The sequence below is a fragment of the Mirounga leonina genome, unplaced genomic scaffold (assembly GCF_011800145.1).
Source record: "Mirounga leonina isolate KUSES-001 unplaced genomic scaffold, KU_Mleo_1.0 Mir_53, whole genome shotgun sequence".
Classification (NCBI taxonomy): Eukaryota; Metazoa; Chordata; class Mammalia; order Carnivora; family Phocidae; genus Mirounga; species Mirounga leonina.
This window is the reverse complement of record NW_023270807.1, coordinates 9,595,898-9,621,152: the sequence shown is the minus strand read 5'-3', so window position 1 is coordinate 9,621,152 and position 25,255 is coordinate 9,595,898. Positions and strand designations below refer to the sequence as shown.

General features: G+C 48.1%; 2 protein-coding genes across 2 annotated transcripts; one reads left to right on the top strand and one right to left on the bottom strand.

Annotated features, from left to right (window-relative positions):
* The first annotated feature begins 11,787 nt into the window (after positions 1-11,787).
* CUNH6orf226 (chromosome unknown C6orf226 homolog) lies at positions 11,788-12,349 on the top strand. Its single transcript, XM_034990817.1, has one exon. The coding sequence runs from the start codon at positions 11,788-11,790 to the stop codon at positions 12,037-12,039; it is 252 nt and encodes an 83-aa protein (XP_034846708.1). The 3' UTR covers positions 12,040-12,349.
* Positions 12,350-13,241: 892 nt separating this feature from the next.
* Positions 13,242-20,040, bottom strand: RPL7L1 (ribosomal protein L7 like 1). The gene is made up of 7 exons (XM_034991041.1): positions 19,769-20,040; positions 19,033-19,141; positions 18,155-18,318; positions 16,576-16,713; positions 15,727-15,836; positions 15,316-15,530; positions 13,242-14,907 (listed from the first exon to the last, which is right to left on the bottom strand). Exons 1-6 carry the CDS (start codon positions 19,807-19,809, stop codon positions 15,322-15,324), a joined length of 771 nt encoding a protein of 256 aa, XP_034846932.1. The 5' UTR covers positions 19,810-20,040; the 3' UTR covers positions 13,242-14,907; positions 15,316-15,321.
* Between the last annotated feature and the right edge of the window lie 5,215 nt (positions 20,041-25,255).

The window sequence follows — 25,255 nt, the reverse complement described above, 5'->3', positions numbered from 1 at the left end:
GTGAGGCAACTGAGGCTCAGAGAGATTGAGTGACCTGCTCAAGGCCACACAGCTGGCAGAGGCAGTCAGGGCTGGAACTATCTCCTGATGGCTGGCCTTACGATAGCCGAAAAGCCCAGCACACTTATTTCCCCGTTGCTACAACACCCCGCACCCACACGTTTAAAAACAGAATTTCTTTCTTTCTTTTTAAAGATTTTATTTATTTATTTGTCAGAGAGAGAGCACAAGCAGGGAAAGCTGCAAGCAGAGCGGGCAGAGGGAGAAGCAGGCTTCCCGCTGAGCAGGGAGCCCAATGCGGGGCTCGATCCCAGGACCCCGGGATCATGACCTGAGCCAAAGGCAGACGCTTAACGACTGAGCCACCCAGGCGCCCCCACCACCATCCATCTTTAGAATTATTTTCATCTTGCAAAACTGAAACTCTGGCCCCATTAGATATTAACTCTCCATTCTCTCTCCCTGCAAGCCCGTGGCAACCACCATTCTGTTTTCTGCCTCTGTGAATTTGACTACCTCGGTAAAGTGGAATCATAGAGAATTTGTCTTTTTGTGCCTGGCTTGTTTCACATAGCATAATGTCATCAACCATGTTGTGGCAAGTGTCAGAATTTCCTTCCTTTTTTTAGGGTCGAATAATATTCCATTGTATGTATATACTGATGTAGGAAGAGACGTTAGGGTTCGAAGCTGATGGCCAAGAAAGAATTCTTGAGATGTCTTTGGTGCAAAAAAGTGATTTTATGAAAGCACGGGGACAGGACCCATGGGCAGAAAGAGCCGCACTGGGGTCATGAGGAGTGGCCCATTATACATTTTCAAGTTGGGAGGGAGTTAGGGATAGTGTAAGTCTCTAAGGAATTTTAGAAGCAAGGTTTCCAGGACCTTGAGGGGGCTAGCTATTGTTGGGAAAGGGTCATTTATTACCATCTAATAAAACCTTAGTCATGAGATCCTTCAGATGTATATCGGTGGGCCATGTGCTTGGGGGTTGATTGCCAACTCGTATCTTGCGGGGTTTAGAGATAAAGGAAATTTCTAAAGGAACTTTTATATGTTAAAGTAGACTTACCAGATCCTGGGAGTAGGTGGTAGGACTAGGATTGCCTTTCGCCCTTAGTAAAGTGTTAACATTGGAAGCAATTGAGTCCCTAGAGGAATGTCACTCTGCCTGTTTCAAGGACTTGTCAGTGGTCTCTAGGTAGTAAGGAAATTTAATAATTTCTCTTCTGCCTTTGTTCCTCACATCCTGTAACACATTTTGCTTCTTTTTTTTTTTTAAAGATTTTATTTATTTATTTGAGAGAGAGAATGAGACAGAGAGAGAGAGCACGAGATGGGGGAGGGTCAGAGGGAGAAGCAGGTTCCCCGCCGAGCAGGGAGCCCGATGCGGGACTCGATCCAGGGACTCCAGGATCATGACCTGAGCCGAAGGCAGTCGCTTAACCAACTGAGCCACCCAGGCGCCCCAACACATTTTGCTTCTTATCCATTATCTCTCAATGGTGATTTCTCAGTAGTTGCTTCCATGTTTTAGCTATTGTCAATAATGCTGTTGTGAACATGGGTGTACAGATATCTCTTCAAGACTCTGCTTTCAATTCTTTTTGTATATATACCCAGAAGTGGAATTGCTAGATCATATAGTAACTTTGTTTTTAATTTTTTGAGGAACTGTCATACTGTTTTCCAGAGCAGCTGGACCATTTTGTATTCCTACAACTGTGTACAGGGGTTCCAATTTCTCTACATCCTTGCCAACATTTGTGATTTTTTTTTTTTAATAGTGGCCATCCCGGTGGTGTGAAGTGTTATCTCATTGTCACTTCAATCTGCATTTCCCTAATGATTAGTGATGTGCTTCTAAGGCTCCCTGATATACATCTGTTATACTAATTTTTAAAAAAAGATTTTATTTATTTATTTGACAGAGAGAGTCACAGCGAGAGAGGGAATACAAGCAGGGGGAGTGGGAGAGGGAGAAGCAGGCTTCCCGCTGAGCAGGGAGCCGAATGTGGGGCTCGATCCCAGGATCCTGGGATCATGACCTGAGCTGAAGGCAGACGCCCAACGACTGAGCCACCCAGGCGCCCCCTGTTATACTAATTTATATTCTGCAGTGTATGAAAGGCATCCCCACCAGCATTTGGCATTCCTTAAAAAATAAAACAAAAATCCTAATTTAATCAGTTAAAAATGGTATCACATTTCTCTGATCACATTCTTTTCTCATTTCCTTGTTTCCTTCATTGCATTATTGCCCTCTTGCAGTCCGAGTGTTTTACTAATTTTGTAAGCGCTTTCACATAGCAACCATACCAATCCTTGTATATTGCCCTTGCCGAAGCCATTCCTAATTCATTGGCTACTTTTAATTTCACTTTTTTCCTTAACTGACGGTTTTCTGTTTTGTATGAACCAACGCCTCCATCTTAATGGGAATTACCTCATCCCTTTTAAGCCTAGAAAAGTCCTCCCCCATCTAGAGAACCGATACATGCTACTTTTTGTGCGCGTGAAGTTTAATCCCCACGACCCCACCACGATTATAACTCTATCAGGGGGTAATTTTGGTGTAGGATACAAGATATGCATCTAAATTTCAGTCCCCTCCCCCAAAGATCTAATCGATCTAAAGATCCCCCGATTATTAATTGAATAATCCTTCCTGTCCCTATTATTTGTGAAACATTCTCTTTGTTAATCTCTTTTGTGTTGCGGGTTTATTTCTTCCCGGCTCCCCGACTTCTTTATTCTGGTGCCAGCCTCACCCCATTTCCGTCGGGACGGTTGCTTTAATAGTGTGTCGACTGCACCCTCGGATGCGGGGAGGGAGCCCGGGCGGCGCGGGCCGCGCTCCCTCCCCTTCCCTCCCCTTCCCTCCCCTTCCCTCCCCGCCGCCTGGAGGCCTGGGGCGCCACGTGTTCCCAGGCGCAGCGGGCGCCCAGGTGCGCTTGGTCCGCGCGGGCTCCCGCCGGGAGGGGGCGGGGGAGGCAGGTGTCCCTAACGACTCTCGCGCCCTCCAGCCTGGGGAGGCGCTGGCCCGGGCTCCGTTACCACATTACAGATGGGGAAGGAGCCCTCTGGCCTCTTTAGGGTTTTAAGACCTTCCCAGGGATGGGGAGGCAGAAGACCCCGGTGCCAGCCGCCTCCCCTGCCCGCCGCCGGCTGGGGCCATCTCCTGCTGCTCACCTACCCTCCCACTGGCCGCCTCCCCGCTCCCCGCAAAGGTCGGCTGTGCAAGCTTTCCTTGCTCGCTCTCTCATAGGTCCCCTCCTTCCAGGAGCCCCAAAAATCTCCCTCTGAGGCCACAGTCTTGCTGATCCTAAAGATGCCCTTGCCCAGGGCGGTGAGGATGCCCCGACTCTCCGGCCTTGAATCCCAGGGCTGAAATCCTTCTCTGAGCTCCTCATTGGGATTAAAGCTGCTGTTTGCTGACCCGCTGCTAAGAGCCAGGTCCTGTTCACAGACCTCTCATTTGATCCGCACAACCTCCTGATCAGGTGTTCGCATCCCTGTTTACAGCTGGGGAAACTGAGACTCAGAAAAAGGAAGTTAACAGGGCTGAAGATTCCCCTGTAGCAAGCGGTTGGAGCTGGGAGTTCACTACAGGGAGGACGTGTTTACAAAGGTCTCTCTCCAGGGTTCTTTTTCCAAGGTTGTCCAATTGGAGTACCCATCTGAGTGCCTGGCACACAGCAGATTATCCCTATCTACCCCTTTTTTGGTCAAATGCACAGAGAGAAAACCAAGGGCCCTTCTAAACTGAGATGAGCCACATAGGATGTGAAAAAGAGAATTAAGGAAAAGTAGCAGTGCTTATTGGAAAAAGACCATGGTTATAACCAAGTGATTACTGATTGTGAATCTGACCCATCCATCCAATTAGAAGATTGCAACAAGAGGGGCAGATCAGGATGTGTGTGTGTGTGCTGAAGTTGCAAGTAGAAGTCTTTTTTTTTTTTTTTTTTAAGATTTATTTATTTATTTGAGAGAGCGAGAATGAGAGAGAGAGAGTACATGAGAGGGGGGAGGGTTAGAGGGAGAAGCAGGCTCCTTGCTGAGCAGGGAGCCCGATGCGGGACTCGATCCAGGGACTCGATCCAGGGACTCGATCCAGGGACTCGATCCAGGGACTCCAGGATCATGACCTGAGCCGAAGGCAGTCACTTAACCAACTGAGCCACCCAGGCGCCCCGCAAGTAGAAGTCTCTTGCAGTTAATACTGACAGGGCCACCTATTTCACTGATCAGATAAAAATCCTACCATGAGAGTTATAATACAGAATAAAAATCACCTGAATGTTCAGTAACAAGGAAGTAGCTAGGGGTGTCTGGGTGGCTCGGTCAGCTAAGCGTCTGCTTTGGGCTCAGGTCATGATCTCAGGGTCCTGGGATCGAGCCCTGTGTGGAGCCCCATGTCCCCTACTCAGTGGGGAGCCTGCTTATCCCTCTCCCTCTGCTCCTCCCCTTCTGCTCCTCCCCCAGCCCATGCACACTCTCTCTCCTATATAAAAAACAAAAACAAAAAACAAAAAAACCCAAACCCAAGGAAGTAGTTAAGTAAACTAGGGTGCCTTTATATGATGAAATATTATGCAAGCCTTAAAATATCCTTGTCATTTATTGGTGTCTTTATTATGCCAGGAATTGGGGCTGGGGATAATAAGACAAAAAGAGATGCTCCCAGGAGTCAAGAAAGGAGACAGACAGGCTCACAAACAGATAAGGGACTTGGAGCATAACAGACACCATTACTGAAATGTGTGTGTGTGTGTTTGTGTGTGTGCAGGGGTAGAGAGTGGGGTCCTGGAGAGGGAGATCATCCTTTTGGAGTTGGTGTGAGCATTAGGAAAAGTGATTTAGAATATGACACTTGAGGGTTGCCTGGGTGGCTCAGTCGTTAAGCATCTGCCTTCGGCTCCAGTCATGATCCGGGGGGTCATGGGATCGAGCCCCGCATTGGGCTCCCTGCTCAGCGGGAAGCCTGCTTCTCCCTCGCCCTCTCCCCCTGCTTGTGTTCCCTCTCTCACTGTGTCTCTCTCTTTTTTTTTTAAATAAGTTTTTTTTTTTTTTTAAAGGTTTTATTTATTTATCTGACAGATAGAGAGACAGCGAGAGAGGGAACACACACGATGCGGGGCTCGATCCCATGACCCCGGGATCATGACCGGAGCTGAAGGCAGACGCTTAACAACTGAGCCACCCAGGCGCCCCTCACTGTGTCTCTCTTTGTCAAATAAATAAAATCTTAAAAAAAAAAAAAAGAATATGACACTTGAGCCAAGTCTTGATTCCTTCTGAAGAGTTTATGATGACATGGGAAAATGTTTCAGTTACGATGCTAATTTATTTATTTATTTATTTATTTATTTATTTATTTTTAAAGATTTTATTTATTTATTTGACAGAGACACAGCGAAAGAGGGAACACAAGCAGAGGGAGTGGGAGAGGGAGAAACAGGCTTCCCACAGAGCAGGGAGCCCGATGCGGGGCTCGATTCCAGGACCCCGGGATCATGACCTGAGCCGAAGGCAGATGCCCAACAACTGAGCCACCCAGGCGCCCCTACGATGCTAATTTAAAGAGGATTAAAAGATATATATATAAAATGATCTAATGTTCATGGAGCCACCACCAGCTTTGGCTTGCTTTACACCAAGTTTAATTTACATGAGAAAGAATTTAGAAAGATTTATCTTGAATAAACTGTTGTTATTTTGGGTTTTCTGATGCTCACTGCCAAAACTGATCTTTTTTTTTTTTTTTAAAGATTTTATTTATTTATTTGAGACAGAGAGAATGAGAGACAGAGAGCATGAGAGGGAGGAGGGTCAGAGGGAGAAGCAGACTCCCCGCTGAGCAGGGAGCCTGATGCGGGACTCGATCCCGGGACTCCAGGATCATGACCCGAGCCGAAGGCAGCCACTTAACCAACTGAGCCACCCAGGCGCCCCCAAAACTGATCTTAACTAAAATACATAGTAGATATCCCAGGGACCTAGCAGGAACACAGATGGGGAATTTGAAGAGAGTTTAATAAAAGAACTATTTATAAAGGTGTGGGTAGGGTGGCAAGGAACTGCTGGAGCTGCAACAGCACCCCAGAGCTGACAACAGTGGGGTGTCAGCTCCTGAGGGCTGAAGTGGGGGGAGCAGTTACAGGAACCCAGAGCCACAGAGAGCTGTGTGGACAGGGTGCCTGGCAATAGCTGTGACCTTCAGTCAATGGACATAGTCGGTGTGGATCCAGCAGCTAGGGAAGTGGGAGAATAAATTCCCTGACTTGGGCATCCTCCCATATTCTGACCCCCAGCTGTTGCCCCCCTTGGCTGAATCCAAGTGGAGGGTGTAAGAGTCCTTTGATGCAGTTCAGCTTCCCAGAGCACAGGGCTGGTGTGTGTGTGTGTGTGTGTGTCAGTGGGTGGGTGGTTCTAAAGGGTCCCAGGGAAGCCACCTCTTTTGTCCAGATGAAAAATCCATGCCCCCAGCACAGAGGACACATGGTGTCCCATCAGCTACAGCATCAATGAGAGGGGATGTCAATTTGACCACGTTCCCACTGAAACCTAAAATGTTGGCTACCACCAGTGTTCTTTACTGAAGTTAGCAGGGGAAAACTGGGGGTTACAAGGCCTAAGTGCAACTCACACCTGCCTGCGTTCACCCCCAATGAGACATTCTCCTTATCCTTTGTCAGCACCAGATTCTTTACCGGGTGGGTGGCTCAAACTTTTATTCCTATAGGGTCTGAGTCGTTAGGTGGTCTTGACTTTGTTGGGTTGCTGAAGTTTCCTGTTAACCTAAGAAAAGACACCTCAGTGAATCCCCTGGGCTCCAGATCTAGCCCCATCTCTGATGCAGGAGCAACCTAATTTTCTCTAGTAATTGGGTCTAATCAACCAAGACTTTCCAGAGGTGCCTTTCTCTGCCTATTGGATCAGTAGCAGCAGAAACCAAAATGGCCAGGGGCCATCTCAGCTTCCAACTCATCAGTACTATGATTATTGTATGGTGGAAGTATTTCTACCTTGGGTACTAGGATCACCAAGCTCCCTGAGTCCATCCCATTATTGGAATGGGTAGTAAAAAATTCTTCCAGTAGGTTGTAGACTTGAGGTATAATAGGGAGGAGCCTCCAACTACCCCTACTTACCTCTTGGCTCTATATGATTGTGCATGGGTATGGTGTAAAGAATACACTGCATCCATGGGGCGCGTGGGTGGCTCAGTTGGTTGGGCGACTGCCTTCGGCTCGGGTCATGATTCCAGGGTCCTGGGATCGAGCCCCGCATCCAGCTCCCTGCTCGGTGGGGGGCCTGCTTCTCCCTCTCCCACTCCCCCCTGTTTGTGTTCCCTCTCTCACTCTCTCTCTCTGTCAATTAAATAAATAAATAAAATCTTTAAAAAAAACAAAAATACACTGCATCCGGCAGGATAGCGCCAGCATCCGGCAGGGTGTAGCATCTCAGGTATGCCCTAGATGAGCTTTCAGCAGGTCCTTTTGTGTCATAGGGCACATGGTAAGACCAGTGAATTCCTCGGGAGTGAGCTCATTTATACATTTCCTTGGCAATGAAATGCGTGCCCTGGTTGGAGGTGATGTTATGTGGAATGCCACGGCAATGAGTAAGGTATTCTGTCCATCAGAACGCCTGATGCTGGCAGAACGGTGGTGCTGACAGAAGCCATGGAGGCAGAGAAGGTGAATTCATACCTGGACTATGTGTCTGTTCTCATGAGGATAAAGCACAGTCCTTCCACGCTAAGAGCGCCCAGTCAGATCAGTCCACAACCAGGTGAGAATGGTGCCCAATCAGGGCCCGAGCATTGGGCTGTCAGTAAGTTGGGCACTCAGCACTGGCCACAGCCCGATTAGCCTCAGAGAGGGGAAAGCTATGTTACTGAGCCAAAGCATAGCTTCTGTCCCTGCTACCATGGGTCCCTTGTCCAAGGCCTACAGTGCCGAGGGAACGAGGCTGACCAGGGTCCACAGGACTATCTTTCTGTCCAATGGATGACCACTATTGCCCATGTCTTTATGGGAGGTGGTATAGCTACCTTGCCTTTGGCTGTTAAGCATCGCCACTTGGCCTTTACACTACCAGGATACCATTATTCCCAATGAGATTGTAGACTCTGGTTCCACTGATTCATCCAGCACTACCTCCAGCATCTCCAGCCTACAGAGGACAGCCATCAGAGCAAGTCAAGGATGTGCGTGGCTCTCACCAATGCATTTCTTCTTCTTCTTCTTCCTCTTCTTCCTCTTCCCCTTCTTCCCCTTCTCCTTCTCCTTCTTCACTCTACACCCAACGTGGGGCTCAAACTCTCGACTCTGAGCACAAGGGTTGCAGGCTCTACTGACTGAACCAGCCAGGCACCCCTCACCAAAGCATTTCTGAATGCTTTGGCGAAGGGAGGGTTTTCTAGACCCCCTTAAAATATGTGGTGAAGGATGGCTAATCAGGTTGCACATAATAAATCTAATCCAGCATTCCCACCTTTCTGAGATTTTGGATTCCTTCCTCTACAGTATGCCAGAGGAATTCTGGCATGTCAAGTTTACTAACTGTAGGCTACCATTAAGTCCAGGCTTTAATTAACCAACCTCACAGACTATCAATGCCTCTCCCAGGTGCTCGAGCCAACACATTAAATCCCAAATCCTGGATGAGCATCCATGGCCTTGAGTTTGGCCAAACGGAGCCTTACATTCCACCCTCCTGGGTCTATTTCCCTGAGAACCCATTCCCACACACGCTGCTGTGGCTCCTGCCAAGGCAGTTCAGCAAGGTCTGTAATTCCTTCTGTCTGGGCCTTCTGCTCTCAGCGTGGGCCTCGTACTTCTCTGCCCAGGCTGTTCTGGGATCTAATTTGAGAAGAGCCAGGGAAGACTGGAGGTGGAGAGAGTCCTGAAGCCGATGTCCAGGGAAACAGAGGCACTACATGTCTGCCCAAACGTCCCCGTCTCATCTCAGAGTCCCACTCCTTCCCCATCAGTGCCCTTGTGTTAGCATACTCTTATGCTACCCTAAAGGGCTGAACACTTAGCATTGCCACTTGGCAACCCTTACGATGACATCCTGGTGCCAGTCCTCAGCCATATGAACCACAGCCATTTCGCCTGCCATCTCCCTACCGCAACAACGAAGTATTCTCCACTTCACCCCTTCCACCCCCAGTGAGAATTTGGGTAATGGCGACGCCTCTGCACGCAGTGGATTACCTGGCTGCATTGCCCCCTCGGCAAGGAGGCTTCCCCTGCACTCTCTGAGTTTATGATCAGTCTGATCTCAGTATTCTGCCTGAGGCTGTTCCGGGGGCCCATTCTGTTATTGGTGAGTATGGACAGGAAACAGAGGACACGTGTATATTAGGAAATTTGAGGAGAATTTAATAAAGGGACTATTTATAGAGGTGTGGCAGGTGAAGGGATGTCCGGATGTCCCAAGTGATCATGCTGTACCTGAAACTGGTAACAGGCCTGAAGGGGTGAAGGGAGGGAGCAATGGCAGGGCCCCAAAGCCAGAGAGCTTCTGGAGGGACACTGCCGCCAGTGGGAATTGTGGAGGGAGGGAAACTGAGGAATAAATACACTGACCTCCTTCTCCTTCTTTCTTCTGCTGGGGTCCCCACTAGCCAGACCCCAAAGCCAGAGGTTAAGGGAGCCCATTGCGACGTCTGTGGATGCCAGGGTGCAGGAAGCTGGGTGGATAAGGGTGGAGAGAGGACCTGGAGGGGCCACAGAAGAGAGTCCACATAGTCACCCATCTGATCAGAATTACCATAACCGTCTTTGTGGGCATCCCAAGACATTTATGACACTGGCATTTATAGAGCGTCCAGGCCAGTCATTTGCAGAATGTCTCTCACTTTGCTTGGTCTGTTCATTTCCACAGGACTAGATTCAGAGTGCACCTTCTGGGCAGGAATACCGAAGGCTGTAGTGTTCCTCCCTCCAAAGAGCCCTTCTCTGCCGCACCTCGGGAGACATAGGCGGCCAGCTCGTTCTGTTAACAGTAATTCGACTTTGATTACATGGTGAAGGCAGTGTTTGCCAGATGAGGCGAACTTCCCATAAACTTAGAAACCTGACAATTACGGGCACTGACTTTGCGAGCAGCCAGAAGGACTGTGGCACCCCTGGCCTGCCTTCCTCTTTTCTCATCCCCTCCACGAACACCAGGAATAGTCTCCTTGGCAGGAGACGGGGAGGGAGCAGCGAGGCTCTGCGGTGCTGCCGCTTATTCCCGGTTCTCCTGAGGCCACGGGCAATCTCTCCACAGCTGCATGTGTCCCTGTAGGTGTGAACTTCTGCCCGGTGTGAAAATAGGTATGTACCCAGGGTGCCTGGCTGGCTCAGTGGGTGGAGCATGTGACTTTTGACCTCAGGGGTGGTGAGTTCGAGCCACAAGAGATGACTTTATTTTTTCAATTTTATTGTTATGTTACTCACCATACACTACATCATTAGTTTTTTTTTTTAAGAGATGACTCTCCAGTTTTTTTTTTAAGATTTTATTTATTTACTTATTTATTTTAAAGATTTTATTTATTTATTTGAAAGAGAGAGAATGAGAGAGAGCACATGAGAGAGGGGAAGGTCAGAGGTAGAAGCAGACTCCCCGCCAAGCAGGGAGCCCGACGCGGGACTCGATCCAGGGACTCCAGGATCATGACCTGAGCCGAAGGCAGTCGCTTAACCAACTGAGCCACCCAGGCGCCCCAAGATTTTATTTATTTATGACAGAGAGAGACACAGCGAGAGAGGGAACACAAGCAGGGGGAGCGGGAGAGGGAGAAGCAGGCTTCCCGCGGAGCAGGGAGCCCGATGCGGGGCTCCATCCCAGGACCCTGGGATTATGATCTGAGCCGAAGGCAGACGCTTAGCGACTGAGCCACCCAGGCGCCCCTACATCATTAGTTTTTGATGTTAGGTAATCCATGATCCATTGTTTTCGTATAACACCCAGTGCTCCATGCAATACTGCCCTCCTTAATACCCATCACCGGGCTAACCCATCCCCCCTCCCCCCTCCCCAGATGACTTTATTTAAAAAAAATGTTTTTTTTAAAAAGATTATATTTTTTAGAGAGAACACAAGCAGGGAGAGCGCCAGAGGCAGAGGGAGAAGCAGACTCCCCCGCTGAGCAGAGAGCCCGACCCAGGACCCCGGGATCATGACCTGAGTCAAAGGCCGTCGCTTAAGCCACTGAGCCCCCCAGGCGCCCCCCCAAAAGATTACTTTAGAAAGAAAAGAAGGGGCGCCTGGGGGGCTCAGTCGGTTAAGCATCTGCCTTGGGCTTTGGCTCAGGTCATGACCCAGAGTCCCTGGAGGCCCGCTTGGGGCTCCCTGCTCAGCGGGGAGTCTGCTTCTCCCTCTCCTTCGGTCCCTCCCCCTGCTCGTGCTCTTTCTCCTTTTCGCTCACTCTCTCTTATAAAAAGATCTTAACAAGAAGAAAAGAGTTTTGTACTTGGTGCCCATGCATGTGTGCCAAATGGGGTCCTTTTGCCTGCATCAGCGTGTCCGCATGCACGGCCTGTTCTGCGCAAGCCTTCCAGTTCCTTCTAAAGCATTGCACGTTACAGACTCTGGTGCGGGCTGTTTGCCGTGTGTGTGAAGCGTTTCTGCGTGAAGCTGGTCGTGGTTCTCAAGTGCTCCCCCCTTTCTGGGCCGGCTTGGTATGCTCTACGACGCCCCCTTCATTCCCTCCGACGGTGGTTGCACCCACCCCACCCGGAAGCGTTTACTCCGCACGCGGGTCAGGCTGAGCGGCCCGGCATGGAGCGGCCCGGCGGTCGGAGCTGCTCGGGCCCGGACCCCGCGCCCGCGCCCGCGCCCGCGCCCGCAGCCCCCGCCTCGGTGAGCCTGGCGCAGCTCTTGCAGCTGGTCCAGCAGGGCCGGGAGCTCCCGGGCGTGGAGAGGCGCCACATCGCGGCGACCCACGGCGAACCCACGGCGTCCCGGCTCCCGCCGAGGCCCAAGCCCTGGGAGGCCGCGGGATCGGCCGAGGCCCCCGCGCCGCCGCCCTAGAAGCCGCCGCCCCTCGGGTACCGGTAGAAGAACCGCGTGGAGGGGCCCCGCGCGGCGGAGGCCGGAACTGCGCCTTCCTGATGGCACGGAGTGGGTTCCTGAGGCTCGAGGTCCTTTGCCTCTTAGACCTGGAAGGCGTGACTGTGTCCCGCATCAACTCGCACCCCGGATACTGGCCACCGTTATTCATCCTTTGTGCATTTGCCCCGACGGGTCTCAGCTGGACTTAAGCCTCCTGGGAGCGTCGTCAGGGTTATCTTGTACCCGTATTTCTGGACCATAGTCCTCATTAAAAAAATGTTTTTTCTAATCCTGTTTCAGTCCTTATAGATACTTGGCAAACCTCATCCTTTACTGAGATTCAATGTGTTTTCGTTTTCAAAATACTGAGGACACACTAACGGTGTCCAACCCACTGGGAACAATTTCGTTAGTAATGTATGAGAACGTCAGTGTTTATCTCCCCAGTTCAGCTTATTCTGGTGGTTGTGGAAATGAATTTGGGGTCCAAAGTGGTGTTGATTTTAGCCACTCTCCAGGTCAGCAGCTAATCATACACAGTTTGATGATTACACTGGGCCCCAGAATGACTTCAGAGTCCCATTAAACCAGGAAAATCCCAAAGCATTAAAAAAGCCAACAACAAAATCTCTGGGAACTAGTTGGGTCAGGCTTTAAGTTTTAGAACAGAGGAAAAGCTCCTACAACCACTTTAAGTTTGTCTCTATTTTTTTTTTTAAGATTTTATTTATTTATTTAATTGACAGAGAGAGAGGGAGACAGCCTGAGGGGGAACACAAGCAGGGGGAGTGGGAGAGGGAGAAGCAGGCTTCCCGCGGAGCAGGGAGCCCGATGTGGGGCTATCCCAGGACCCCAGGATCATGACCTGAATAGAAGGCAGTCGCTTAACCAACTAAGCCACCCAGGCGCCCCTTAAGTTTGTCTCTTTAAATAGGCCACGTGGCTCATTGCCCCTACTCTTGCTTCCTGAAAGTGAGGTTTCTGTTTTCCACATACATATGGTATATGTTGACAGGAATATACATTGATGGCCATGAACAATTCACATAAATACACATCTACAGATCATACGATAAGAACTCGTTTTTCCCAGAAATGGTGAAAGTCCACAACTTGTTTAGGGAATGGTGCACCATAGTACACGATAAAGCAGAACATTAATTTTTATAACATTTATTTCCATTAAATTCTAAGTTAAAAACTGTTCTTTTGCTTAATCCTTTGAACAACTGTGTTGAGTTAGGCACACAGGTTAGCCTAGATAGCCCCATTCTGCAGGCAAGAATGGGAACATTATTCCTGTATTTAGTATAAAACAGATCCACAATAGAAACCCTGGGCTTAGTTAGGCACTCACAAATGCTCTTTTCCCATGGCTTTCTGATAACGTCATTTTCAAGTAATTCGATTTCACAATGCTTTAAAGTTTAAGTGTAAGCTCTAACATCTATTCCTGGCAGGTGAACTCTTAAGCCAACCAAACCTGATTAATTACCCCCCAACCTGGCACGTTGTAAGGCGTTGTTCTACTTCTAACTCGACCTCACAGCTATGTTTGAGGGCCCCATGAGCCAGAAGTGCCGCAGAGCTGAGCTGAAGGGAGCAGGGCGCACAACGGTTAAGCAAGTTTTCAAGTCTTAACCTGTACCTGGCACATCCTCACCAACTACTCAGATGGCAACTGAGGCAACATAGTGACAGGAGCAGAGGAAGGCCCACCTAGGACGGGGGCACAGATGATAAACACAAGCAGGATCAGATCCCTTTTTAGGTCTCAGGTCCCTGGAAGCCCCAGTGTTGGTCTACTAACATTGTTACCAGTGGGGCAGACAGCAATACTTTCGGAGGACAGACTATGCAAGGAGAGGGTCCAATTAAGCCTTCGTGGAGCCTAAAAAGACCTAACAGTACTAATTTCATCCATGCCAAACCAAGAAAATCCCATCCTGAAGCCCAGCAGAAATAAATGGTGGGCATTTCCCAGATGGTACCGGGGACTCAGGAATCTACCACTCCGTTCCTAACAGGAAACACCCAATTGGCTCCAAGGGAAAAAGCTATTTTGGTAAACTTTGGTCTTCCAAAGGATAAGGGACCAGAGGAGACTAACAAGGTCAGGGCCCAGGTGACCAATCCAGGTAGTGCAGGACTTCTTCACATAAGGTACATGAGTCCCTAAGAAAAGCCTATGAACAGAGAAACTTCCAAGCAAAAATTTGAGTGTATTTTCCTGGGAAAAGGGTCCTTCCCTTCTCACAGACCCAAGAGTAAGTTAAGATCCCGAGCTCAAGAAAAGGACTAAGCCAATCGCAGGCTAGGCTAAGGAAGCCACCAGATACACATCAGCGCCAGCCAAGTCTGAGAACTTGCAAAGCTGTCACTGAAGAGTGAGAACATGGACTCACGGCAGAGACAACTGAGCACTGTTTTTGTGCTCTTCTTTGTAATTATATTTCAAGTTCCTTCCAAAACAAGGCCCCTGGAGCCCCCAGGTTTAAGTACGTCCCTGCACTTGGTCCACTGCTGTCTTGTATTCATGCTTGGGTATTCGTTCACCAACTTTAAACCCCAAGATAGACGATGCGACACAGCAGGACTCCCTCTTCCGTGGCAGGAGTCCTCCGCTGACTTCAGAGGAGGTAGGGGCAGCCAATGTGGAAAACACACTGGAACTTTCCCTTGGAACTGGGCTGTGATGACAAGTGCTTGCCAGGAGCATCATCATCTTTTCCTTGACCCTCTCTCTAGTTTCTGAAGATACAAGAGAAAATAATCTTCTTCGAAGATACCGGTAACCATTCCAAAAGACAAAACACATGCCACCAATGCGCTGTGCTTTCAGATATTCTGAGGAAGAAAAAGTTCATGAATAGAAGTTTAATGAAAGGTGGCACTTCAGAGTAATAATAAGCAATTTCAAAAAGTTAAGATACTTTCAACAAATAGATGGTTTAGATCTTCACGTCCTTTTTGAAATTGGTTTTTAACATTCTCTCCCCATTTCTAGGTAAATGACCACAGCACTACGGATTTTTTTGCTACTCAACATTTTCTAGCCTGTAACTGTTGGAATACACACAGCCCCATGTCCTAACCAGGCATTCACTGTCCTAAGCACATTTCTGTTGGACCTGTAGCTACCCGTCTCCCCTCTCCCGCACAATGCCAGAGTTACTCTCAGATACTGATAAATGCAAAACGAATGGCAAGGCATGGCCCATCAAAAGTCAGCCCCAGGGCAGTTTCCAGCCTCACCTGGGTTTAATTCAGCTGCCGAATGAGCTGATTGATGCGTTCACCTCGATAGCCAGGTAAGCCCACTTCCTTGAGGAAGCCCACTCTATTCTTGGTAGCGTGACGGGCCACTGAGAGATGGAAAGGACGTAAGAATGCAGAGATCTCCTGGAAATTCTTCCCCGGAAAGGCGATTTCATGAATGAGGTCTTCCAAGCAAATAACACCATACTTCCCTGGGAAACGTAAGGGTACAGATTCCTTCATTCAACATTTGGCCCAGTATAAACTATGAGGCTCTTACATGCCAGAGCTGGGCACTCTGGTAGGTTCTAGGGACCCCAAGAAGAAGAATACGACCTAGATCCCACATCAAGACCACCAGAGATCCTTGCTTTCTGCCCCAACTGACCCCTAAGGGGCAACACTCACCCAGGTGCTCCTCAATCACTGTGTTGTCCGTCAAAGGGATGGTTTTATTCTTGACCTTGGCTTGTCCACGTTTCAAGATGAGCTCCCGGACAGACTTCAGATTTGGAAATCTATGTGAGACCGAATGAGGTACAGCCTTATTAGCCCCTGGCACACTGCATGACACTGGCCACTCAGTCCCGCGGCCTGCCTGAGGAGAGATTCTCCCATTACCCCTTCTTCCCACCAAGGAATCTCCTACCAATCACACTGCAGCCGGGATGCTTGGAAGTACACAAGTGAAGAAGGGGGTAGAAAACCAGAGTGGCCCTATGTAATTAGAAATTACAATGTACGGCTATAAACATTCACCATGCAAAAAAGAATTTTACTTTTCCAGGCAAAAATAAAACAAGGGCTGGTTTACAGTTCAGGACTCTGACCTAATATGACCCTCTACCCAAGATGGTGCCAGAGTCTGAAATTAAATCCCGGCCTCTGCTGGGTTTTCCCGTTTGAAGGAACACTCCTCTTACACAAGCACAGCCCCTAGCTCTGCTTCAAGACTCTGAGAATTAATTTCTCTTCTACCCCTTACTCAGCCTCAGCCTGCGAGCGAACGAGCCCTTCGGGGTACTGTTCGTGGTACGTGAGCAGCAGCATGGACACCTCCTGCTCCACCTGCCCCGTGGTCCAAGGTTCCACGGCTGGCAGCCGATTTCTGGTGACTGCGGTCACAACAAAATGTTTCTTCAACACACAGCAACACAAGCTCGTTACCTTGGAGAACAGCACCCTGTGCATCCTAATGTTCTCACCGTGCTCAAATACAATCTAATACGAATCCACACCCACACAAACCTTACTCACCCCCAGGTCACGTAAGGTTCCACTACACGCAGCGTTTTTATGGTCTGGGGGGTCACTCTGAAAAAGACACCACTGAAAATCTTCTTCAGGCGAAGCCTTGCCATGGTCCTCTGCACCAGTGAACTCACCCCATTAATCCTGAAATGAACAGCAGGGAAGTCAGGCTTTGTCCACTTTATGTCAGTCCAGCAAGCACCTACGAAATGTCTGCCACTACAAGGCGGCCAGAGAGCAAGACACGGACAGTGTCAGGTCAGCAGGTGGCAGCTGTATATACACAGATCACTCTCACACGATGTGGAGCAATGCCTGACGCTACAGGAACACAGACATGGGCCCTGATTCTGTGTGTGGGGGGGGGGGGTGGGGGAGTGTGGGTGCGGGTCTGTGCATATCAAGCAAAAGAAGCTGCACTTGCTCCTGTGGGCACTAAGCCCAAAAGATTTTAGGTAAAGGAGACACAATCCGCTTTCTTTCTGACAATCACTGAGAAGAGCATATAGGACAGATCTGAAAGTGTGACACCAAAGGCAGGGAAACCCAGTTAGGAAGCTAATGCGCTAGTCCAGGAAAGAAATTACGGTAAGTGGTAGGAAGGTTAATAATGAGGGCTCAAAAATATTTAAAGCCCACAGGTTTCTGGTTTGGGTGACTGGCTACAGGAAATAGGAAGAGGCGGCTGTATATGCAGATAGACCTGGTAAAATACAACTAAATGAGGAAAAAGCTTTATGAACTCTCTCCAGCACTGAATATGCTCCATCTACTTGACCTTGGTTCAGTTCCTAGACAGACTCCTTGAGGGGCGCCTGGGTGGCTCAGTCATAAAGCGTCTGCCTTGGATTCAGGTCATGATCCCAGAGTCCTGAGACTGAGCCCCGTGTAGGGCTGTCTGCTTAGTGGGGGAGTCTGCTTCTCCCTCTACCCCTCTCCCCTGCTCATGCTGTCTCTCTGTCAAATAAATAAGTAAATAAATAAAATCTTAAAAAAAGAAAACAAAAGACTCCTTGGTTCTCCCAATTCAGGACTTTCTGCATCTCTGCCTGGAAAGCCTTCCCCTAACACTCGTGAATTCCTTCCATGTGTGCAGGTCTCAGCTTCCAGTTCCTCTTTAGAGAGTGTCCTGAACCAGTATAGCCCCAGCAGGAGACGACCCTCATAGCACTGGGTATATTTTCATGTCTGTCTGCCTAACGTCAGTCCCCTTAACCTTAAAGATGAATACTATGTTGTGGGGGCGCCTGGGTGGCTCAGTCGTTAAGCGTCTGCCTTCGGCTCAGGTCATGAACCCAGGGTCCTGGGATCGAGCCCTGCGTCGGGCTCCCTGCTCGGCGGGAAGCCTGCTTCTCCCTCTCCCACTCCCCCTGCTTGTGTTCCCTCTCTCGCTGTCAAATAAATACATAAAATCTTAAAAAAAAAAAAGAAAAAAGAAAAAAGAAAACTATGTTGTGCTCAACCCTGAATTCCCAGCACAACTTGCCTTAGTGGCTTAAAGCCTATTGCAGTTCATCTCCCTAGAAAGGGTCTAAAGCTGAATCAATAGTCTGCTCCAGCCTATGGAATCTAGCAAGCTCCCCACCTTTGGATGCGGACAACAAAGGCCAAGGAATGTTTATCTGGCACTTCCAGGCCACGAGGTTTCACTTCTAGTCGTCTGAGGCGCACCCTGTCACGTTGCTGCCGCCAGGAGTCATGTAGAAACCATTCCAGTCGCTTGAACTTGAGCTGTTTTCCTTTCTTCTGCTACAGAGAAGGCAGACCATTGTCACCATTTTTGTGCCTCTATTTTTTATTTCTACAATAGTAATTCATTAGTCACTATCAACTGAGTGTATTTCCCACTGTGTTCCGCAAACGGAAGCACATCTCCTATATAAGGGAAAAATGAGACACCCAAGTAAAGGTGGAGTTGTGAAAACTCAGAAACCACTAGAAAAAGCCTCTGATGAATAAACAAGTTAGTTTCCATGCTGTTAGTCAACATTTACCAACACGTTTATGGAACCTAACATTGAGTTAAGCATCATAAAGTACAGAATAAGCATGAGCTTGTTTCATTTTCCTGACTCCAAAATAATGTATTTTCCAAAAACGTTTAGCAAATAGCAAAAATTGTCTGGCATGTTTAAAAAAAAAAAAAAATATATATATATATATATATGTATATATATATATATGTATTCTTCCAGGTACACAAGCATGTGTGGTCTATCAAATCACTTGGTATGAACCTAAATAAATAGTACAATCTCTACTCCACTTTTTCCTTAACAAACTCCACTCCAGTATTTTCCCTGCAGAAAGTGTTTTATAAATACCTGTTAAAGGAAGACATGAACCGTGTACCTGTTAGAATCTATGGGGAAAGGACTGTCAATACCAAATCTAGTTCAACACGTTAGATATAACTCACCAAATACACATTCTAATTCCCTTCTCTTGGTTCCCCATCATTACCTCCCTCTTGTCCAAAAGTGCCTGCTTTGCTTGAGTGGCTTTAAGGGCCTGATAAGCCTTCCTCTTTTTCAGGAGATTTTCTGGAACCAATGGGATCTTTTTTCTTTGCCTGATAGAGAGAAGTGCAATCAGCTATATGTTTAAAAAACAAATCTCAATGAATTTCTAATCCATCTCTGGGCCTGAGAAACATCACTCTCTTCAAATTCCTAAAGAAAGACTTCCCTGAAACCTGTGGTTTCTGACTCCAGTCCTCAAAATGGACCCCTTAACATTCACCCTTTCCTAAAGCAGTAAGAAGTCATGAACCCCTTGGCCACTGGCCCTCGTATGCCTCCATGGAGCGTTTACCGCCACAGCCTTTTAAAGACACTAGCAGCTACGGGATTCCAGTAAAACTCCGTCGGGTTGGGACGGGTGCAGTCCCATCGGCAGGAGCAATACTTAAGTCAGGCTGAGCGAACCCAAGTCTGGCACTCTTCAACCCGCCGCCAGAAACGCACTCTTCGCCGCTCGGGGTAACCCGAACTTGACGGCGGCTCCCTCCGTCTGACCGTCAGCCCGAACCCTACGGCTGGCTCCCTCCTCCTCATCCCACCCTCTGTATCCTGGAGTCTTTTCTAGTCTCTTCCTTCAGTCCACAAGTAGCCGACTTCCCGCCGCTGAGGAGTACACACTGTGGATGGCACCAGATGCTCAAGACCCCACTCCAGAGAGTCAAAGCCCAAACACTCACTCTTCCTCCGCCATGTTTCCGAAGCTGCGGCTACTGCTCATGCGCAGGCCCACCACGTGGGGGAAGAGAGGCCCGCTCTATGTTTACTTGACCATAGAGACGTGTCGTCTAGCTCCCGGTGTACCTCCCCGACAGCCAGCGCCCAGCGAGCTGCAGTGAACGGCTGCGGTCTCGCTAACACAGATTCCTGCCAAGGCACAAAACGTTCTTCGCACTGCTTCCAAGCACTTGAGGGTCTGCGTCATTCTCAAAATCCCGCCCCCTTCCTTTACGCTGTATTCGTTTAACGCCGGTGGCGGGGCTTATGAAGACGCTTCCCACGTTGCGCCTACGACTTCCGGTGTGGAGGGCGCGCCGCTCTTCCGGCTTCCCTTCCGCGGCGCGAGTGCGGGAAGAAGGCTGGCTGGTGTGATTGGCTTTTCGCTGGGTGGAGAGAGCTGGGGCCTCGACCTTGGCTCTCACGTGTGGGTGGAGGTGTTTGTGGAGGACTTCGGGTGGGACAGAGTGCAGCTTCGATTCCATCAGCCCGGCTCGGTCAGTGGGTCCCGGAGCAAGTTATTTAACCCCGCTGTACCTTGGTTTGCTTTACCCCTAAAATGGACCTGCCCAATAGTGTTACGAGTTCTGTGTGGAATATTTCGTATAAAGCACAATGTCTGACTGTAAGCAGGCAACACTATGTTAGTTATTAGTGCTGGATCGAAAACCAGAAATTCCCCGTCGCCATCTCAGAATCTTTCCTCATGTAGCTCTCACCACCTGGAATTTGCTTCCTTCTTTCCTGCTTCATAAAACAATGAAAAATAACCCACGTCCTGTCTTATGGAAACCTGCCAGTGCAGCGCTGTCTCCAGCACTAATACGCATAGTAGTCACCTGAGGGTCTTGTTAAAAATGCAGATTTTCATTCAGTGGGGGGTGGGGGTGGGGGTTGATATTCCGCTTTTTTAGCATGCTTCAAAGTGATGCCCTGTTTCAGGTCTGTGGATTGTACTTTAACAAGACTCTAGAGTAGTCTCTTTCCTTTCTTTGAATTCCTTCAACACAGTATTATTATATTTTTAACATTTCTTCATGATACTAGGAGGGCAGGGACCATGCCTGCCTCCCTCATGGCAGTTGCTAAAGGTCTAGCGCAGGTTTCTCAATCGCAGCACTATTGGCTTTTTGGGGCCAGATGATTCTTTATTAGGGGGGGCCGTCCTGTGCATCGTGATATGTTTAGCATCATCCTAGGCTTCTATCAACTACATGCCAGTAACACCCCCACCCCAGATGTGACAAACAAAAATGTCTCCAGGCTTTGGATGTCTAGTGCCATATATATATAGCACAGTATGTATTCCAGTGTCATTACTCGGCACTGGGCACTTACAGGCATCACCACAGACTTTATCCTGTGCTGTTTGACTTACTGCTTCCCTGATTAGATTGGGTGCTCCGAAGGCAGGGAACTTATCTCATACTTCTTTGTCTTCTACAGCTCCTGTCACAATAGTGGGCACCTACAGGGGCTTTTAAAAATAAGCTCAAAGCATCATATCGGTATGTGCTATGTAACTAGTCCAACCAGAAAGATAGTGACATACACAGAGCTCATTACCTGATGAATAAACGTCAAAGGACAACAGTCTTTGGAGTCAAAGACTGGTGTGAGGCTCCTTCTCACTCACTCAGTGTCTCACATGTGTCTGACTTTGTAAAAAGGCAAAAACAAGGATCACCAAAGTGTAAAACAGTTCTTAGTAAACAAGGAACAAAAATAAGTCACTGTTTTGTAACTGTATCTATGTACAGATAAAAGGTAAGTTCTGCGGTACTGAAGGTATTAAGAAGAGGAGGAGTTTCAGGGCTATTTTTTTCCCCCCAAGAATTTCAGGGCTATTAACAATACCGGCCGAAAGAGACTTGGAGGCCATGATTCAGGAAAGGTTTTCCAATGCCAGCAGATGGTGCTAGGAGAGTACTTATTCTCAGTGCCCAAGCCATCATTCTACAAAGATCCAGAGGAAAAGACATTGAGACCTCTTCAACCCCAAATTATTCACTAACTGAATACATGTTGTTTACTGAGCATTGACCATATGCTCCAGCACTAGGCAAGATACAAGACTTTTTATTTCAAAGTGAGGATAGTGAGTGAGAATGAGGAATGGTCGTTTACAGCCTCAAGAATTTTTTTTTTAAGATTTTATTTATTCATTTTATTTATTTATTTTTTAAAATATTTATTTATTTGAGAGAGAGAATGAGAGAGAGCACATGAGAGCAGGGAGGGTCAGAGGGAGAAGCAGACTCCCTGCGGAGCAGGGAGCCCGATGCAGGACTCCATCCAGGGACTCCAGGATCATGACCTGAGCCGAAGGCAGTCGCTTAACCAACTGAGCCACCCAGGCTCCCTTTATTTATTTATTTTAGAGAGAGAGAAAGTGCGTGTGCAAGAGCAGGGGGCGGAGCAGAGGGAGAAGAACAAGCTGACTCTGCACTGAGGGCGGAGCCACACACGGGGCTCAATCCCACAACCCTGCAATCAAGACCTGGGCTGAAATCACGAGTCAAATGCCCAACTGACTGAGCCACCCAGGTGCCCCTCTTTTTTTTTTTTTTTTTTAAAGATTTTATTTATTTTAGAGAGAGGGAGAGAGAGCAGGGGAAGGGGGAGAGGGAGAGGCAGAGACTCTTAAGCAGACTCCCTGCTGAGCGCAGAGCCCCACACAGGCTTGATCTTACCACCCTGAGATCATGACCTGACCTGAAACCAAGAGTCGGATGCTTAACCGCCTGAACCACCCAGGTGCCCAGAGAATCTTATTCTTTTAGCCTGTTGTCATAGGCTTCTTTTTTCTTGACTGCTTTAGTTGTCCATCACGAGGGCATGGTTAAATAAATTATGGAAGACAATGCAATTATATGCAATGAGGTAGGTTTTCACGTCCTGAAATCTTAATGGTATTTATTTTTTGGCCTGCTGATCTCCATTTCCATTTCCTAACAGTATCCTATTTCTCTTGTGGACTGGTCTCTCCTTCATCATGTACATTATTGGAGTGGAGTAGGGTTATCAAATCTAAATGTTTGTCCTCCCAATACATAAGTTGAAGGGGTCTCTGGAAGATCTTTTCAACTCCTTCCATCTCTCCAGTGGGAGGGGGCATGAGATGCTATAAACTTCTCTCCTCTGGGTGTGGGGGCGCCTGGGTAGCTCAGTCATTTTAACGTCTGACTTGTCTATTGGTTTTGGCTCAGGTATGATCTCAGGGTCGTGGGATTGAGCCCCACGTCGGGCTCCACACTCATCGGGGAGCCTGCTGGAGATTCTCTCCCTCTCCCTGTGCTCTTCCCCCTGTTCAAGCTGTTTCTCCCTCCCTCTCTCTCTCAAATAAATAAATAATCTTAAAAAAACAAAAAACTTCTCCCCTCTGGGTTTTGAATCTTGAGCAGGGTGACGATGGAAGAAACATTGGAGGTTTGGGGCAAGACTTTTAAGAATTTCTACCTACGAAGACCTACGAAGTTTCCTTGTTCCTGTCTTTTTCAAACCTAGTGGTTCTTCAATCTTCCCTTCAATCCTTACCTTTTCTATAAAACTCCATTATGCTGGTCAACCAAGCAGATCATTTTCTGTTGCTTGCAACCAGGCTATAATACTCCATGATACTTGGTTACATTTGAAAAAGCAAGATACAGAATAGGGTGTAAAAGAGTGGTCCCTGGTTGTTTTGTGGTTTTTGTTTTTTGGCTATAGATGTATTTATATGTAACAATTTTGGAAGTATATACAAGAAAGTGTTGATGGGGGTTATTTTTGGGAAATGGGAGTGGGGCCTGAATTAGGAAGACTTACATTTTGTGCTATGTTTTTCATTTATCCCGTGTGTATTGGTTTAAGAAAAAAACTGTCCGGGTGCCTGGGTGGTTCAGTCGGTTAAGCATCTGCCTTTGGCTCAGGTCATGATCTCAGGGTCCCGGGATGGAGCCCTGCATCCGGCTCCCTGCTCAGCGGGGAGACTGCTTCTCCCTCTCCCTCTGCCATTCCCCCTGCTTGTGCTCTCTTGCTCTCTCTCTCAAATAAGAAAATTAAAAAAAAAAAAGAAAAAACTGTCTAGGTAATTATATTCTTGTGATTTGCCTGTTTATTATTTTGATTTGCCTGTTTTTGTTTATTATTTTGATTTGCCTGTTTTAGAAACCACTAGACTCTTTTTTTAAGAGTCCTTTCAGGACATTCTGTGGCTCTCTGGCCTGACTCCAGGGTTCCTTTCTTAGCATATTCCACAACAAGTTACTTCTGTACTGTCTGCACTTTGGCATTATTTGGAATCATTTAGGAGATAAAATTGAGCAGTGCTTTCTCAGTGAGGCAAAACCACCACACCCACAGCACCCAAAAGGGGGTTCCATCTGCAATTTCCCATCGGTCCCAGACCTCTTAGATAATGAGCCTTCTTGAAGTTGACTTCGTTTTGTTTCAAGTTTTCCTTGTTGCTTCCTCAGCGAGTGACATGGGGTTACCAGGAATCAGGTGGGAAAGAGATTAGTGTGAAAGCAGCCAGATGAGCCTAGAGTTGGGGGAGACAACGTGGCCAACAGCTTTTGATCCTGATGAAAGACAAGCATAAGGGGGCAAACGTGTGAAGGAAAAAGGAGAGAACCTGTGAAGGGCAGCCACTTTTGAGGGGCCAGGCTGGACCCAGGAAACCTAGAGTAGGAAGCAGACAGTGTGCAGGAGGTATGACCAAAGGCAAAACAGAAAAACCCAAACCGCCCCTGAATTATTTCAGGGATAATGGCACTTAGCTTCTTCCACCTTTCCCACTTCTTCAGTTAACACCTCATTTTACACCGTAAGGAGTTAGAGGGCCAGGACAAATCTTCCTAGTTTATAGGCAAAGAAGTTGAGGCTGAGAGGAACTTACACTGAGATCTCTACGTGTTAGACAAGGTCCTAGAACCCATTTCTAGGTTCTGCCGCCAAAGGCACTTTCTGCCCACCCTGTTGTACTGCCTCCCCGGACCTTCACAGAAGTGATTTTTTTTTTCCCCTGAGGATCTTCTTGCCTTTGCAAGTGTGTTCAAAGGCCAGGCTCCAGCACATGCCCATGGGAAATGTAGATTAGGGCTTCAGGGCCTTTTATGGGCAGCAATACAGACCCAGGCTATCCATATTACAGAATCCACTTTAGACTACAAAGGTGCTCCTCCCATTTGTGTGAACCAGATTTCTCCACATATTTAACCCTATGATTACAAAGTGCCTTTACCTTTATTCCTGCACAAAGCACAATACCTTTTTCTCAGATGTAACTCAGGGTGTACCAAGAAGCAGGACAGTGGGGCGCCTGGGTGGCTCAGTTGGTTAAGCGACTGCCTTCGGCTCAGGTCATGATCCTGGAGTCCCGGGATCGAGTCCCGCATCGGGCTCCCTGCTCAGTGCGGAGTCTGCTTCTCCCTCTGACCCTCCTCCCTCTCATGCTCTCTGTCTCTCAT